The sequence below is a fragment of the Choloepus didactylus genome, chromosome 8, assembly GCF_015220235.1.
Source record: "Choloepus didactylus isolate mChoDid1 chromosome 8, mChoDid1.pri, whole genome shotgun sequence".
NCBI classification, from domain to species: Eukaryota; Metazoa; Chordata; class Mammalia; order Pilosa; family Megalonychidae; genus Choloepus; species Choloepus didactylus.
In genome coordinates, this window is record NC_051314.1 from 18,502,100 (window position 1) to 18,519,173 (window position 17,074).

Sequence of the window (17,074 nt, forward strand, 5' to 3'; positions counted from 1 at the left end):
CTCAGAGGCACGCAGAAGGGAAATTCAGGGATGGCCTCCCTGTGAGAAGTTGACTTATTCAGGGCTCTGATCCAAAGCAGCCACTTTTCCCACGAAATCTGGGAATCCCATCTCACCATGGGTCCAGTTCCTTCATCATCTTTCAGAGCTCTAGATTGCTCTGGGAGGCAGGCTGGGGGAGGGAACCCCCCTTCAGAGATGGGAAGGCTGAGGCTCAGACAGGGGATGGGGTGGGCCTGGGGTCTCACCACAAGGAAACAGCAGAGCTGCCTAAAATCCAGGCTCTCCAGGGCAGAGTAGGGCTGGTCTTCCAAAGAAGTCCTCACACATGTCCTGGAAAGACAAACTCTGAAAAGAGCTTACTGTCTCACTCTTCATTCATACTGGAAATGACAACATCTCTTCCCAACCCAGCAGAATAACCAGAACAACTGAATAACTGTTTCAAATTTTCTTTTTAATTTTCTTATGTTGCTCTCCCACTCTAGGACATTGTAAACATAAAGAAGGTGCTAGACATGGGTCAACTGTGAGGCCATTGAGCAAGTCTTCTGCTGGCAGAGGAAGGTCTGCACCATCCCTTAGCCCCCCTGGGAGCAGAACCTGAGTTGTGCATCTCTACGTCCAGCTCTGTTTATGGAGCACTCAGAAGGTGTTCAATAACCATGTCACGGATGAGTGAATGAATGAATAACCTCTCCTTGACTTCCGCTATGCCTCGGTTCTCACCATGGCTCACATCATCCAGTCCAACTCCCTCGTGTTACAGATGAGTCCAGAGGGGGCGAGTGGCCGGGTGGAGGTCACACAGCAGGTGAGAGGAAGCACAGCTGTAAGAAGACAATCTCCCATTCCAGGGCTCATTCTGAGACCTCACATAGCCTCTGTTTTCCGAGCCAGGATTGCAGCTTGGGCTGGGAGAGATGAGAGTTTGTCCTTTGTTGTTTACCTGGCTGCTGAGTCGGATTGAACCTTCCAAGGGGCACACTCAGGGTGGCTCCTGGGCTGTGGGCAATCTTTGGATTGTGAGACTGATTCCCTCAGGGGCCCGGGACACTGTCACTGCCTGCCTTCTTCACTTGGAGAGGAGAGTGACTTGTCTGCAGAAAGTCTATCCAATTCCTAAGTCAAAGTGGCACAGATGCTGCCCCACTTGGGGTGCAGAGGTGGGAGGCTGTGGGGTGCAAGGATGCAGGTGTGCTGGACGAGAGGGTCCAGGAGCGGTGGCTTCTCCCATGGGTAGCTGGGGAGGAGGGTGACCTGGGCAGGGACCCAGGCAGAGACCAGCTGGCGGTGAGTTGGTGGAAAACACCCCGTGGGAGGAGCCAGCCTGGGCGGAGCAGTGGGCATTGGCCTGGGGCCCTGTGCAAGGAGAGGGCAGGAGAGACAACTGAGTCCTCAGCTTGACCCGGGGCTGACCCTGCAGCTCCCCAGCCTTTCCCCCACAGCTCGAGCAGCTTGGGGTGGGGTAGGATGACTGGCAACTCCTGGGCTGCCTGGGACTTTCTGGGGCTGAGCCCTGAAAGTCCTGTGTGGCCCTCCAGAAACCTAGAGGATTGGTCGTTGTTGGAGGGGAGCCGTGCCCGATCCGGGGCCAGGTCACCTGCTTCTAATCCCAGTACCCACAGCAACTGCTTGACCTTTGCTGCTCAGGACCCAGTTTCTGACTTACCAAAAATGGATAATTAAACAATCCCACCTGATAGCATCACTATGGGTGGGTACAATCCTTTAGCTGTGGAAATAGCAATAGAGTGTCAGCGCCTGGGGCAGGGGTTGCCGTCTGGAGAACTGCTGTGGACCCAGTGTTTGGCACCTACTAGGCACTCAAAAATATGCCTTGAGTCAATGGGCAGCTGATATTTAGGGAGCGTTTCACCCCTCAGTCATTTCCTCCTCATCAAACTCTGTGTCTTCTAATGCTGTCCTCTAGGGGCAGGGACTTCCCAGGCCATGCCACTGGCGAGGACAAAGCTGGGATCCGAAACCTGACCTCAGTCTCCAGTCACCACGCTTCCTTCTGCAACCCTGCTCTAGAAACGGTGAGGTTTTGCTCAATTAATACAAACCACTCCTCCTAGGAAGGAGGTCACTGTCATTGCCACTCGCTGGCTGAAGACAGGCCCGGGTCCCACAGACCTCCAGGCTCCTTATTGACCCATGCTGTTTCTAAAGTAATTTCCCTTTCTGCTTTCTACTGTAGATGGCGCCCCAGGGTGTTTCCTCCCATCTCTGCACCCTCCCCACCGCCTTAATGCCCTTGCCACTCACGGCCATGGTGAGATTTGCTGTTGGGGCTGAGTCAGCCACATTGGGCTGCTGTGGAGGTCCAAGGCTGCCACCCTTCTCCTGCTTCCGCTTCTTGGCTCGCTGATTCTGGAACCAGATCTGGGGTGAGGTAGAGAGAAGGGAGGGCAAAGAGTTTTTCTCCATCTAGCACTTTCTTCAAGATGCATAACAACAGTGCCCAACATGGGACCGGTGCTTTGCAGTGTCTAAAGAACCTGGCATCTGGGTTTCTTTGGATCGCTCTGGAGTTGGACCTTCTGGGATCGGCTCAGGGGTTCCACCTTCACTGCCTGCAGGGTCGGGGGACACATGTGAGTGCAGCAGCTGGGTGCATGGAAGTGGGAGATGAGGGGTCTCTGGTGACCCAGAGTTTGCAGATATGTGGGTCCGGTGTTGCGGGCTCATCCAACTTGCAAGCTGGAAATACTGATTTTTATGTGAAAGTTCCAAAGTTTTAAAACACTGTGCAGGCCAAGTAAAACCCACCTGTGGATCGAATCCAGCCTGCAGGCTACCAGTTTGTAAGCCCTAGGGGGGCCCCCATGGTATCTGTAGGTTTACCATTTGAGGCTCTCTGTGTTCTAGTCATGAGTGTCCTGATTGAGCCTGACGAGGGTCCATTTGCACTTGGCGATTCTACTGAGGCAGGAGCCGAGTTCTGGGCTTAGGGCAGATGTAGGCATCACCTGCTTAGCTGGTGACTGATCCACATGGGAAATAATGGGGGGAGAAATCTAAGAGAGAGGTGGTCCCTGTTCAGAAGAGAAGTAGGTTGGGATAAAATAAAGACTGGAATGTGGACCTGGCCCTTGGTGAAGATTTTGAATTTGAATGAGTTTAGCACATGATCTATTTGCTAAAAAAAGAGTGACCCCTTTGTCTAGTTTATGGATGGATGAGTAGAAAAATAGGGGAAGGAAACAAACAAACAAACTGACAAAGGCACCCAGTGTTCTTTTTTACTTTAATTGCTCTTTTTCACTTTAATTATTATTCTTGTTATTTTCGTGTGTGTGGTAATGAAGGTGTCAGGGATTGATTTTGGTGATGAATGTACAACTATGTAATGGTACTGTGAACAATAGAATGTACACTTTGTTTTGTATGACTGCGTGGTATGTGAATATATCTCAATAAAATGTATATTTAAAAAAAAAAGAGTGACTTAGTGACCCTCTTTTGGAGGCAGTGCCAGCAGGGCAATAATTGGGTGTGGTATTGAACTTCCTATTCTAGAGTGGAACTTGCAAATGTGGGGCTGTGCAAAAAGAGCAGGACATATCTTTGGTGAGTGACAAGTGGTGACTGTATTTCTAACCATCAAACCATGCATAGAGCTGGAGAGCCTCTGGAGAGAAGATTTTACAGATTATAGATTAGGCAGTTGGTGGTTAAGGCAGGTGTTCTGACCAGGGATTCCCAAGGTCCTTTCCAATTCTCTGTGCTGCTTTCAAGGTGGTGCAAGGGTTGTCTAGATCAGGGGTGGGTGAAACTAGAGCCTGGGGGCCAAATCTGGCCCCACCATCAATTTTTGTATGGTCTATGAACTAAGAACGGTGTTCACATTTTTAAGTGGTTGACAAAAATAGGAAGATTTTGTGACATGTGAAAATGATATGAAACTCAGGTAGTGTCCATTGATAAATAAGGTTTTGTTGGAACTCAGCCATGATCACTTGATCACTTGTTATAGTGTATGGCTGCTTCTGTGCTACAATGGAAAAGTTGAATAGCTGCGGTGGAGACCATATGCCCTGCAAACCCTAAAATCATTACAGAAAAAGTTTGTTGACTCTCAGTCTGGGCTATTAAAATGTATTTTATGAATGAGGCTGGAACTCTAACCAAGAAGGTCGTGGAAGCAGAAAGAGATGGAAACCATTCGATGCCACCCTGCTCCATTTCCACTCTAATGGAGAGAAAAGATCTTAGAATGAGGGAGACCTCATTTCCTGCAAAATAGTGTTTGGCAAATATGACTCTACTTATGGGATAAAGCAATTGAACATTTGAGATGGAGACGGCTGGGAAGAATCTGAAATACATGGAGTTGAATCCCAGATGCAAGTGCATTGAGACTGGGCGGCTGAGGGTGGGGATGGCTTACCTGGACTCGAGCTTCTGGGAGGTTGATCCTGGCCGCCAGCTGGTTGCGGATGTGGACGTCTGGGTAGTGGGTGAAGTGGAAGATCTTCTCCAGCTCCTGCAGCTGCTCCGTGGTGAAAGTGGTCCGGACCCTCCGCTTGCCCTTCCTCTCCTCTGCATGGGAGAGAATCTGAGTTGGTTTGGTGGCCTTGGCATCAGCACCTGGGTTAGACTTTTGTGTTGCTTTGTCCCAGCCTTTTAACTTCCACTACCAACACTGAGTTGTGGCGGCTGACTCCTTGTGCTTGGGGTTTGGCAATATGTCCCCCTGGAATCTCCTTCCTGTAGGTCTGCTTCCTCCCATCCATCCTGGGCAGCGCAGGCCAAGTTAAACTTTTAGAAACTCCTTTCAGATTGGGCCATTCTGCTGCACAGAAGCCCGAGGATGTCCCATTGTCTACCATAGGAGTTTGCCAAATCTGGCCTGCTGCCATTTTTTATAAATAAAGTTTTATTGGGACACAGTCATGTCCATTGATTTATGTGTTTGCCGTGACTGCTTTTGCGTTATGATGGATGAGTTGAGTAGTTGCTACAGAGATCATTTGACCTGTGAATCCAAAATAATTGCCATCTGACCCTTTATGGAAAAAGTTTGCCTGCCCCGGTCTGGTCTACAAAGTCAAGACTGAACTCCGCAGCAGTCCCTTTCAGCTTGTCTTCACCCTACCTGTGCAGCCTGGCTTCCACTCAGGTTAGCTTGGTAATTTGTTGGGCCCAGGGTAGAATGAAAATTTGGGGCCCCTTTTTGAAAAGCATGAAAAATACCTTTTCCTTCCTCTCACAGTCTCTCTCTACCTGTCTTGATTTTTTTTTTTTAGTGTGATTGAATGTCGTGCTCCTACAGGGATACTTTCGGGGCAAATGCAAATCTTTACAGGGCCCCAGGCCCACCCTGTGACTTGGCCCACATTTGCCTGCTGTCATCCCTGCCTCTGTCTCTGGACTGTGAGCTCCCTGAGGGCAGGGACTGTACCTTACACCAGCTCAGTACCTGGTACCTGTGGGTGCTCAATAAATATTTGTTCTAAATGAATAATGTGGAATTCTGGTGCAGCCCTCAATCCCAGTGGGCAGATAAGACACTTTCACAGGAAAAATTGCTGAGTGATTTGTCTGGAATTTTGTGCACTGATGTCACAGGGTGGCTTGTGCATGAGGTTAGATGGGACGATTGGTGAGAGCTGCAGCTGCTGGAGAGGAGGGGTGGCAGTCTGAACTCACTTCCACCCTGACCACTTTTATTTTTCCCCAAATAGAAGAGGCAAAACCACCACTATTGGAGTAGAAGCTCAGTGAAAAGTGGATTTCATTGGTGATGGTTTAAGAAGCAAAGAGATTAACTAACTTTTTCACTCTCTTTTTTGCCTGCTTGTTGTCCATCTGCTGTCAATGGGTAGCAGAAAACCCATTGAGCTGGGGGTCAGAAGACCTGAGCTTGGTTCCTGGCTCCACCCTTGGGCCACATTTTATCCCCTCTCTGCGCTTTCTCTCTCCACCTGTAGAATGGGGTGGAGAGAGGGGTTGAATTATCACACCTCTAAGGAAACTCCACCCTGACACTCTATATTTCATCTGGAGGCTGCATGGCTTGAAACACCTCCCCTCGGTTCCACCCATCCTGGAAGACCAATGTGCTGGGGAGAGGGAGAAGCCCCCTCAGAAGCTGTTTCCACTGGTGGGGGGGGGTGGGGGGTGGGGGGCGGGGGAGGGACTCTGCTGGCTGAAGAGGTTCCGGCACCTGTCTCTGCCCTAGAATGGGATTCCAGTGTCTGCTTCCGGGTCTGCTTCCGGTCTCACCCCTCTCGTCACGCATGCCTTTGGTGGACCCATTTTGTTTTTTTAATCCCCTCAAAGCACTTTCACTCACTGTTGCTGATCATTGGAAGCTTCTTGGGAATTGCAGACGGTGAGGTTTAACGCATTCTTACCCACAAGCTCTAGGCTTGTGAACCACCTTTGTTGGGAGGATCTGATTTCTCTCCCTCCCCTTCCCCAGTCCAACTTGCCATTATTACCACATTTTTCTTGAGATATTTATTCTGTGTTCAGAGATGGTGGTGTGCTTAAGAGAGAGAGCTACAGCAAACCAGAATTGATGTCGAGAGAGATGGCAAGTGCTAATCCATTGCCAGGATCTTAACGAATGTCTTTCCTGTACCCTGCGTCTGAAAGGTACTGAGGGCCTGTCTGCAGGAGAACAAAAATGAAGCTATGCCGTAATATCTTATTCATTCATTCATTCAATCTTGAAGTCACCATTTTAGATGGTCATAAATGATATGCAGTTATAGAAGAAGTTACCTAAAAACAAAAAATGAAACAAACAAACAAAAACAACCAACCAAACAGAAAACAATCACAGAAGGGAAGACTCCAGACTGGCTGGGCAAACAGATATCAAGTACAGCATGGAGTTGAGATTCTTCTGAGAACATAGAATTGTGGAATAGAAGATACTAAACAAAAAGCATAGGGTCTAAAACCAGATTATAGGAAATTAAACAGCCTGGAGAACAGAGGATTAGAAACAATGTAGATTATAACTAAAGAATAAGCTACTTCCTCCTTTTGCCTGGAAAAAAACTTAGGTGAACTAGGGTTCGTGGCTAGGGATTTAGTAACTTCTTACAAAACAATTATCTCAAAGCTTCCATATTTATAATTAAGGGAGAAGCTATTAAGATTACATGGCTTTTTTCTATTTCCAGCAGGTCCAAAGGGGCATAATTTGGAGGGAGGGTGAAGAAGGAATGATCTAACCTCTTCTCTGTATAATAATGTGACTGTTAACATTATGGAGAGAGAGATGCTCGACAAATTATGGGCTGGTTAGAAAAATATTTCCTTTTCCATTAGGTTTGGACTAGACATTCTCACGATAAAATGTTTGTCCTTGAGAGATGTTGGTGGTGGTGGTGATGGTGGTGTGTGTGTCCGTGTGTGACCCACAGCTCCAGCGATCTCTCCGGAGAACAGGAGGGGAGTCTAAAATTCACCCTGGTGGGGAGATGGAGGCTGATGCCCAAATGGGCCAGTCTGCAGGACTCAGCGTGCCAAAGCCCCACCCCCAGATTGACTGTGGGTTCTTGGGGTGTCACCATTCAGCCCTTCCTGGAATGTGATTCTAAACTGAATGAATTAGAGAATTGGGTAAACTTTAAAAAGGAGTGCAGGAGGGTGGCAGGGGGACCCAGGAGCTGGGAGCTCTCTCTGTCGGTGGGCTCCTTGAGGAGCTCCTGGACAGACCCAATCACAAGGCCAAGGGCAGTTTGGAGAGAGACAGACAGACTTGAATCTGGGGTTGGGGATTGAGGATAAGCTCTAAGGCTGTACCCTGTAAAACATTAAAGTCCTTAGGGCCGCACTGTCCCATATGATAACTGCTAACTACCTGTAGCTGTTTAAATTAAATAAAACATCAGTCACACTAGCCATAGCTTGGTAACCACATATGGCCAGTAGCTACCATACTGGACAGTGCACATGAAGAAAATTTCCATCATGGCAGAAGTTCTACCGGATAGTGCTTCCTTAGAGCTTTTTCCCTTGGATTCTGGAAAAAGTCATATTATGGGTCTAATTTTGAGTTTCTTCCTCCATGTTGCAATTTCTGCTAATTGCCCCAAATCTCCAGGGAAGAAAGTATCTGACACTTAGTGTCCACTTTGATGGTGTTGGGGAAACGGGAAGTATAGGAAAAGTCACGGGAAGGGTGGGCTGGTGCACACCCAGCTCTCCGCTGGTGTCTGAGCGGTGAGGTGGGGTGGGGGGAAGGAGGATGCCCCATGCAGGGGCCGGTGCCCAGGAGCACTGGGGGTGACCCAGAGCAGAATGAACCAGCCCATGGTCCACAGGGCAGGGTGGAGAGGGGGTAAAGCAGTGTCCCAGGGAACAACTCCGGAAGGATGAAGGTCAAGACTTCTGCTTTCCCACCATACACAGGAGGAGGCTCTTTTAGGAAAAGGGGTAGTAGGGGAAGGCCAAGACTTGGGTTACAGACCACACTGGGTCGCAAGGAGAGGATGCAGCCAAGAGAAGGCAGGAGAACATAAACCAAATGTGAAACAGAGAAGAAAGCAGAACACACAACTCAGCATATAGAATTTTGGAATCAGAAGGGACTCCATTAGACAAAGGGCTGCAAATGGGAGCTGGCCTCGGGAGCTGCTCCACACCAGGTGCCCTCCTGAGCTGGGATGCACGAGATAAGATTCTTCCCCAGCAGAAAGGGACAGAATGTCAGGGTCGCTGCTCAGGGAGAACATGGGGGAGTCGGGCCCCATTTGCAGAGGCAGGATGGGTCATCCTGGAAGGAACATTGGATTGAAAATGAGAAAATCCTTGAGCTCCTGCTCAGGCCCAGCATCTCCCCTGCAGACTCCTGGCATAGAAGCCAAAAAGTGGGTGGTCACAGCCCAGCCCACCCGTGGCAGCTGGCCAAGGATTCCCAGGGGAGTGGGCACATGGAGGAGGGGAGGAGGGGGAGGAAGCTCCCCCTTTCGAATTGCTCCTCTTCCCGCTATTAATTGGGCACGCTGTGAATCACACTTCAGTGGGTCTGCAAAGAGAACGAGTCAGCAGAACTTAATTAAACCTGAGCCGTTTAGCACATCGATCATAAGAAATACACAATTTACACAGGTGATTAGGTCACCTAATTATAAACTGATGTTTCTCCCCGCTCGGCTCCCTCCCCTGATTGCTCCTTCTCTGCTGTCTGCTAATTGGCGGGGGCTGCTCAGCGCCAGGCCCAGGGGCTTTGCCAGTGGGTGGAGTCTCTGGGAATGAGCCCTGTCCTCATCTTCCTGAGGCAGTGGGTTCTCCAGGGAGAAGATCCAGGCTACCCTCTGGAGCCCTCCTACTGGCTGGGGCCACCTACTGGCACATGGGGACTTGGGGGTGTGGGGTAGGAGTCTTCCTGGGGCAGAACTCTGCTGGCCTCTTCTCTCTAGTCAAGTCAGAAACACCCCCAGCTCCCCAATTCCTTGGCATGGCATTCGAGGCTCTTCGCATGCTACCTTGCCAGCATCACCCGCTTCTTTTGCCAGAACTCATTTCTGATATTTCAGCCCCCCCCATCACTTCTAGAGTCCCCAAATTGGTGACACTCCTTTATTCTCCAGGTGTTTGCACTCACCACTTCCAATGTCTGGAATCCCTGTTCTCCTTTGTCTAGTGAACTCCTACTCATCCATCAAAACTCAAATCAAGCAAATGTTCCCTTCTAAGTCCTGTTGTGAATCTCTGTACTGAAACTTAATGGATTATTTCTCATTTAAGAGTGCTAAATTTCAGTTTGTAGAAAACCAGACTCCAGGTTAAAAAATTTTTTTTCTCAGGTTCACCCTGTCTATCTAATCTGTCTGTCTATATCTATCTCTCTATCAATCAAAATGTTAATAGTGGTTATTACAGGATGGTGGGATGGTAAAATTATAATGATGTTTTCTTTTATCTCTTACTTTTAAAATCTGTGTTTTTTACTTTTCTGTAATAAACATGTATTGCTTGTGTAAATAAGTAAACAGAAAGAAAATAGTGAGTATGGAAAGAGATGAGATTAAACAAACCACTAAGAGAAACAATTGAGAGAAGATCATCTAGAAGCTCATGAGCAAAAGATTAGTTGGCCCTGCTCCAAGGGATGACTGCTTTAGTGCTCACTTTAGTTGGAAGGTTGTTTTCCAAGCCTTCTTCCAAATGAAAGGGCTCATTTTTCCTAAAATTTTTGATATATGGATTTCAGTCTATGTGCTCATGTAGTTAGAGACACATGCACAAAGACACATTCACTACCCCCCACTTTTCATTTGCATATGTCTTTTTAAAAAAAGCAGTTGTACCCTTTGTTTAAAGGAAATTGTAAGCACAGACAACCTCTAGGAAACAAATGCCAGGAGAGCTACTTTACTGAAGCACAGCCTCCCCCTTGTCCAAGGCAGCTCTGATGCATGCATCTCAGCGGGAGCCTGACGTTCCCCCCAAACAGAAGTTTTAAAAATGCTGATGAGCAAAAATCAGGGCTAAAGTCCTTGGCTTGGTGCACTTGACCTTCAGTCTACCGTACCTGTCTCATCTCCTACGACTTAGCTCCATGATTCTTATGTTCCAACACACTGAATTTCTTTATTTCACAAACAAAATTTCTTTGTCACTCTGGGCTGCTGCATCTGCTTTGCCCCTGCCTGACTCCTGTCCCAAATATCACCTCCTCTCCGAAGCTTTCCTTGTTGACCTTAAGCGGAGTTAATTATTCCCTCCTCTGGGATCTCAAAGCACTTTGTCATGTTTGTGTGTACTGTTTGTACCATCGCAGTGTGACATGACAGTGGGCTGAGGCCTGGAAAGGCTAAAACGTGGAAGGTGGGAGCAGACTCCTGGGACAGGGTATCTCTGGGTTGATGTCACATGCTTTTGTTAAAAAATTATTTTGCTCACGCATCTATAATATAAAATTTACCATTTCAATCATTTGTCATTGTATAACTCCATGGCATTAATTACATTTATAATGTAGTGTTCCATTGCCACCATCCATTACCAAAACATTCATCACCCCAAACAGAAACTGCACCTTTTAAGCATTAGCTTCACACCCCCCCTCCTTGACACCCCACCCCCCTTCCAGGCTCCAGCCCCTGGTAATCTCTAATCTGCTTTCTGTCTCTATGAATTTTCTTAAACTAGATATTTGTGATTTCATATGCTCTGATAGTGTTGTGATATTTTAACAATGACACCTTTTTACAACCCTGGGAAGTTGTGTGTGTGTGTGTGTGTGTGTGTGTGTGTGTGTGTGTGTGTGTTTTGCACAGATCTTCCTGTGCTCTGGATGGACTTTCTACTGCCAGAATCTGGATTTATGATATTTAATATTTAATAGGGAAGTATTACTTCTCCTAACCTTCAACAGCCCTCAACCACTGACTGATGAGAAAGGTGTGTAAACTCCCAAGCTCTCCTGCTTCTATAGTGGGGTAATTCTGAGGAGTGTAGTTACTCCATTTCCCAGGGGATTTAAGCTTTCGTCACCCACAGTGGTCGTGGGCTTACCAATGCAGACTTTATGGGCTGCCTTCCCTTCCTTGGATTATTTCACTACTTCCCTATTGGTGTTTCTTGCATGTTCCAAATAAACTAATTCTGCTCCAATCCTCTCCATAGGGTCTGCTTTTTGGGAGAACCCACGTGAACACAATGCTTTGTTGCAAGTCGGGGTCATGCCTTGTAATTCTTTGTACTCACCGCTGGGCCTAACTCGGAGCCAAGTTCTTAATTCCAGAACCAGCTTCCAGGTGCCTCCGAACCCTGTAGGAATGTCCCATGGCCAACTTGGGTCATGGTTCTGGCAGTAGGGACCAAGGGAGGGGTCCCAGTGGAGGGAGACCAAACACACCTATCCCGGGGGAAGGACAAATTTTGAGCTCAATTCCCCTGTCCTGCTGTGGTCCACTTGGATGGGAGTCCTGGGCCCACGTGGCTTGAGCTGGGTGATGAGATTCCCCATGGGCCTTGGCCTCCACCCCCCAGCAGGGCCGCCTCTCCCAGAGCCCGGAGCAGAACAGGGCAGCTGTCTGCGGTTCCTGAGGGTGCAGGGGAGGGGGAGGGAAGGAAGAAGAGAAAAAGGAGGGGAGGTGGAGGAGGAGGCAGAGGCTTCTAAGGCGAATGTACAGAGGCATTTAAAAAGCAGAAAAGGTTTGGAAATCAGAAAGAAGCTTCCTGTGCCTCAAGGGTAGAAGATGAGGGACCCTGAAAATGTGATGGGAGATGAGCCTGGGGCTTGGAGCAGGACCAGTCTGTGAAGGACTTTGAATGCTACACTAACAGGTTAGAATTTCATCTTAGAGAGCAGGTGTTCGTAAACTACAGCCCCAGGGCCAAATCTGGCCCACTGCCTGTTTTAGTAAATGAAGTTTTATTGGAACATAGCCATGCCCATTCACCAACACATTGTCTACAGATGCTTTTCAGATGATAGCAGAGCTGAGTAGTTGCAACAGAGACTATTTGGCCTGCAAAGCCTGAAATATTTACTATCTAGTCCCTTTCAAAAGAACTTTGCCCATCCCTGCTATAGGATGTTCCTCAAATTTCAAGAATTCCGTGGTGCCCCTGGCCAGCTCCACCAGACAAGATGGACAGAAGCCAGCTCTGCCCCAGGTGGTGTCTCCAGGGGCTCCTGTTGCTGCTAATCCCACCTACTCCAGGAGGGTGGGCTCTTTGCCTGGTTTTATTTACCTTCACCTCCCCAGCCTGGCCCATGGTAAGCACTCAGCAAGTTTGTTGAATGAATGAATGGCACACGAGCAGGGGAAGGACTATACCTGAGTTCCCCACAGGTAACCCCCTTGGATTGATTCACCCAACAGGGACATGCTCTTCCTGGCCCAGTTTCCTTTCCCCTCCCCCCCTGGGGGTCATGATTTCCCTGCAGAGGGTTGTTGGTGGGAAAGGTGCAGAGATGAGCTTTCTCGTTCCAGGGTCTGAGCCTCCAGTGCAAAGAAGCTTCCTCCAGACAGGATCTCCTTTTACTATGGAGGGGCCCCTGGCTGCAGGGGGCTTGCCTCTTGTAGGTGGAGTGAGTGGGCAGCTGGGCTCAGCATGCTTTCATGTCGGGAGACGCTCTTAGATTTTCCATTGGCTTGAGACCTGGGAGGGTCCAAGCCATAGATCATGAGGGTCCCTACAGGAGTGGGAGGATGTGGGGAGGAACCTCAGTAGCTGCCATGAGAAACAAGGAAGGGGGGTGTTCAGAGCACTGGCCTCGGAGCCGAGCAATGGCCCTGGTCCCAGCTCTACAGCTTGAAACAAGCCCCTTTACCTCTCTGAGCTTTCAGTCTCCTCAAAGTGTGGTCCTTGGACCACCTGTGTCAGAACCACCCAGGAGAGCAGGTCACAATGCTGATTCCCAACCTAGACCCATTAAGTCAGAATCTTGGGTGCAGGACCTGGAAAACAGTAGTTGAACAAGCTCCCTGGGTGACTCAAATTAGGAGTTACTGTTTGTGAGCCACTCAGTCAGGCCTTTTAAATGTTAAATGGCAACTGCTAATTGGGCCAGTAAAAGGACCCAGAGAGGAATTATTATTATTGGGGCAGGGCAGGGCACCGTGTGCCATTTCTGTTCCAGTTGCCCTTCATTACCTGTTCTGTCCTGGGGGGCAGGTAAGTAGGGGGTGGGAGCACAGCAGGGAGATGGAAGGCATTAGCAAGCAGCAACAGGCACAGGGCTGGGGCTGGGGGCTGCTGGGAGGGCAAGAAGAGGCCATGTGGTGGGAAGATGTGTCCTGTGGTCCATCCCTCCAGGTCCTGCCTTGGCATGGCCACCTCTTTCTGCAGAGAGGAAGATTCTTGGGGGAAAAAGACCATTAGCGAATCCTCCAAGCTTTCGGTTACCAGTTTGTTGTTGAAACTGGCGTGTCAGAGCTGTGAGGGGCTTCAGGGATGTCCAAGTTCTGCTCTTTCCCGTTACAGATGGGGCAACTGAGGCACGGAGAGGGCTGGCCCGAGGGCCTCCTGTGAGTTGGTGCCAGGTCGGGGCTTAGAGGCCAGGCTTCTTGAACACTTGCTCCCTGCCCTTGTCACCCAGTAGCGTTTCACAGAAATTTCACAATTTCTGCAAGGTTCCCATGCAATTTCTGACATGTTGGCATCCGATATGGATTATTATTTGCTTAGCATTTTCTCATACAGACTTATCCGTTTTACTTAAATAAGTTTATTTAAAGAGGAAACCTCATGTCATGACCGTAAATGGATAACCAATATTACCTGCCATAACAGAAGGTTAGTGTAGAAATAATTACAGATCTATTGGCATAAATAATCTTTGTCTGCATACTCTCAAAGGCGTCTTGGAAACTGCCAGCGGGATCTTCCTCACGCCTCTGAAATGCTGAATTACAGCCTATGGGAGACAGGTGAATTTCAACTCCACTCAGGGCTAATCTGGGGTGGACAGCCTCAGGCCACCAGGGTTTAATTCGAGCACTAACTACACAGTTTTTGCAGGTGACTTGTCTTCTCTCCTTAGTTTCAGCATCTATATTCCCTGCCTCACAGTGTGACCATTAGATGGGAAAACGGTCAGGAAACTGCTGTGAGTGTTAGTACTGACTGCTATTTTGGCAAGCACTCGCTGAGGTTCTGCTCTGGGTCCAGCAGAACAGCTGACACGGAACACGCCGGTATCTTCCGTGGAGGTTTAGAAAGTGAGGGCTCCTTTGCTCTCAGCCTGCACCATCAGGTTGTCCGGCTAGGACACTGCCCCAGTAGAGGAGATCAGGCCTCTCTTCTTTCTCTTTTTCTCTCCTCTGTCTCACCGTGACACAGAGAGTGAAAGGGGATTTTATGTAGCTGCAGCTGGAGGGACTCAGGTTAGAATGCCAGAAGCACTGCTTCTGTGAATGCTCATTTGACTGACTGGAAGATGTTAATGAACTTCCCCAAATTACCTGAGGACCCTCCCATTCATGGCCAGACTCAGCTCCCTGGGACGCAGCTCTCAGGGCCTTCCCCCTGCCCGCAGCTGAGTGCCAGCCCCCATCAGCTCCTTGCGGGGGAGTGGGGCTCTGGGGGTGGAAACTGATGATGCCAAGGGCTTCAGTGAGCTTCCTTCCCAGCGTTTCCTGGGATTGAAGGGGTGAAAAGGGGGAGAGAGCAGGGACCCTCCTGTTGACATCCTCCGGGCTTGTCAACTATCAGACTCAATTGGGCCCTGAAGACATCACCAGCTCCAACTTTTCCTCTTCCCTCACCCCAACCATCTCACCGAGGCCAGAGTGGGAAGGGGACATTCCCAAGGTCACACAGCAAGCCGGGCAGAATGCAGACCCACACCCAGGGATCCTGACTCTTTGCAGGATGCCTTTGGCCACCTTGAAGCCCTAATGTCCTCTTTCCTCTGTTCTTCAAGCTGGCTCTCGAGGTGGGGCCTGAAACTGATCTGGTCGTTGCTCTCTGGGGACATGCCCTGGTGGGTCGCTGGCCTGGGGAGGGCGTTCAGGGTGGACAGACCCCAGGCAAAGCTTCAGCCACTGGAGGCCGCGCAGGCTGAGCTCTGCTTATGGAGAAGAACGGGCCAGGCCAGGCAGGGACTTGGAGCAGCCAGGGCCAAGTCCTAACCTCGGGTCTTTGGCTTATAGCTGTATACCTCAGGGAAGTCATCCACCTCTTCTCTTTTGCAGACGAGTTTTCTCATCTGTGAAATTGTGAGTCTTTCTACAGAAATTAAAGAGAAGACACGTATGACCCCCAAGATGGTGCCTACCACCTTGTAAATGCTGAATAAACGGTGAGTAGCATCCCTAGCTGTGTGGCCTGGTTATGGAAACAAGCCCTGGGTCCCTGCATTCTGTAACTGACTGAGCCTTGGAGTCCTCATCTGAAAAACCACAGTTCTGGGCTAAATAGAAAGGAATAGAAGGCAACCAGCCTGCACCTGTTAGCACTCTGGATTTTAGAGTCCTCTATCCTGTTGGAATGGAGCAGATTTCTCCCTGCATGGACCCAGCTGAGCCGCGGAGTCCAGGGAGTGCATGAGAAATGATGAGAAGGCACTTACCTGGGGGCTGGTCCTGCGGGGGTCCCTCCAACCTGGAGGCTGTGCCTGCTGCTTGCCCAGGGCTCTCTCCACCTGACCCTTCCATCTTGACCACCTTGCTCCTCTCCGTGGGTCTCTTTAGGATCTCCTCAATGGAGAAGGACAGGCCCAGCTTCTTTGGGGCCTTACAGCACCCTGAGATCTTCTCCATACCCCCACAGAAAGCAGGCCCCACGGTGGTGCTGTCTGTGGGCAGCTGGGAGGAAGGCAGAGGGGGGCAGGGAGAGACGCTTGCGTGTGCCAGGATGATGCCAGCAGATGGTGGCAGCCTCACTCCCCAGAACCTCCTGGGATCACGAAGGCAGGCAGAGGTAGAGGACGAGGAGCCTCAGGTTGGATTATCCAGGGACTTCCATAGCCCACTTCAGTACATCCCCAGGATCAAGGAGCCGGGTCACATCACAACGGCCTGAAACATGCCACACTCTGTGCCCTCACAAAATACCTTACTGGCTTGATATCATAGCAGTCACCATTGCCAAATTGGGGTTGAATCTTCCAGTTAAGAGTTTTCCTGAAGGCAGCTGCTTTCACGATCACCAGCCTAGGCCGGGAGTCCCTGGGGTCGATGCCTAGCAAAGAGCAAGGTGGGTGCAAAGACCACAGGGGCTGGAATAAGGAGGGTGTCTGCCCCAGAGGAGACCTGGGAGGCCGTGTTCACCTTTGCCCTCTCTTTGGGTTGTGGTGTTTCCTGCTGGCTCTGGCCAGGCCCCTGGAAGACTGGAGCACCGCCCTTAGGCCCAGGAGGCCACTGAGGCTTGTTTGCAGAAACTCTCCTGGACTTCTTTCAGTTCTGCTGCTTCCAGACTCAAGGGCAGGCCTTCTGGGGAGCCTGTGCTTTTGCAGTCTTCCAGCTGGAGTTGAGGAGATGGGGTCGTTGGGTTGCCACCAGGACTGTCTCCTCTCTGGGACAGATCTGGCTGAGCTATGGCACTGGAACCTTCTCAGCTGTCACCTGTCTGTCCTTGGCTTTATGCCATCTCTTCCCCCCCTACTCCCTTGACCTCACTCACAAGTCCATCTATGGGTTGTCAG

General features: G+C 49.7%; 1 protein-coding gene across 1 annotated transcript in view; it reads right to left on the reverse strand.

The window, feature by feature from the left end:
• Positions 1-1,122: 1,122 nt before the first annotated feature.
• Positions 1,123-17,074, reverse strand: part of ISX (intestine specific homeobox) — a 43,335-nt gene continuing 27,383 nt past the window's right edge. The window contains exons 5-9 of the mRNA XM_037847345.1: positions 16,490-16,611; positions 16,001-16,235; positions 4,397-4,548; positions 2,272-2,388; positions 1,123-1,362 (exon numbers count right to left, since the gene is read on the reverse strand). Of these exons, the coding sequence (XP_037703273.1) occupies positions 1,123-1,362; positions 2,272-2,388; positions 4,397-4,548; positions 16,001-16,235; positions 16,490-16,611 (866 nt within the window). The remainder of the gene's footprint in view (positions 1,363-2,271; positions 2,389-4,396; positions 4,549-16,000; positions 16,236-16,489; positions 16,612-17,074) is intronic.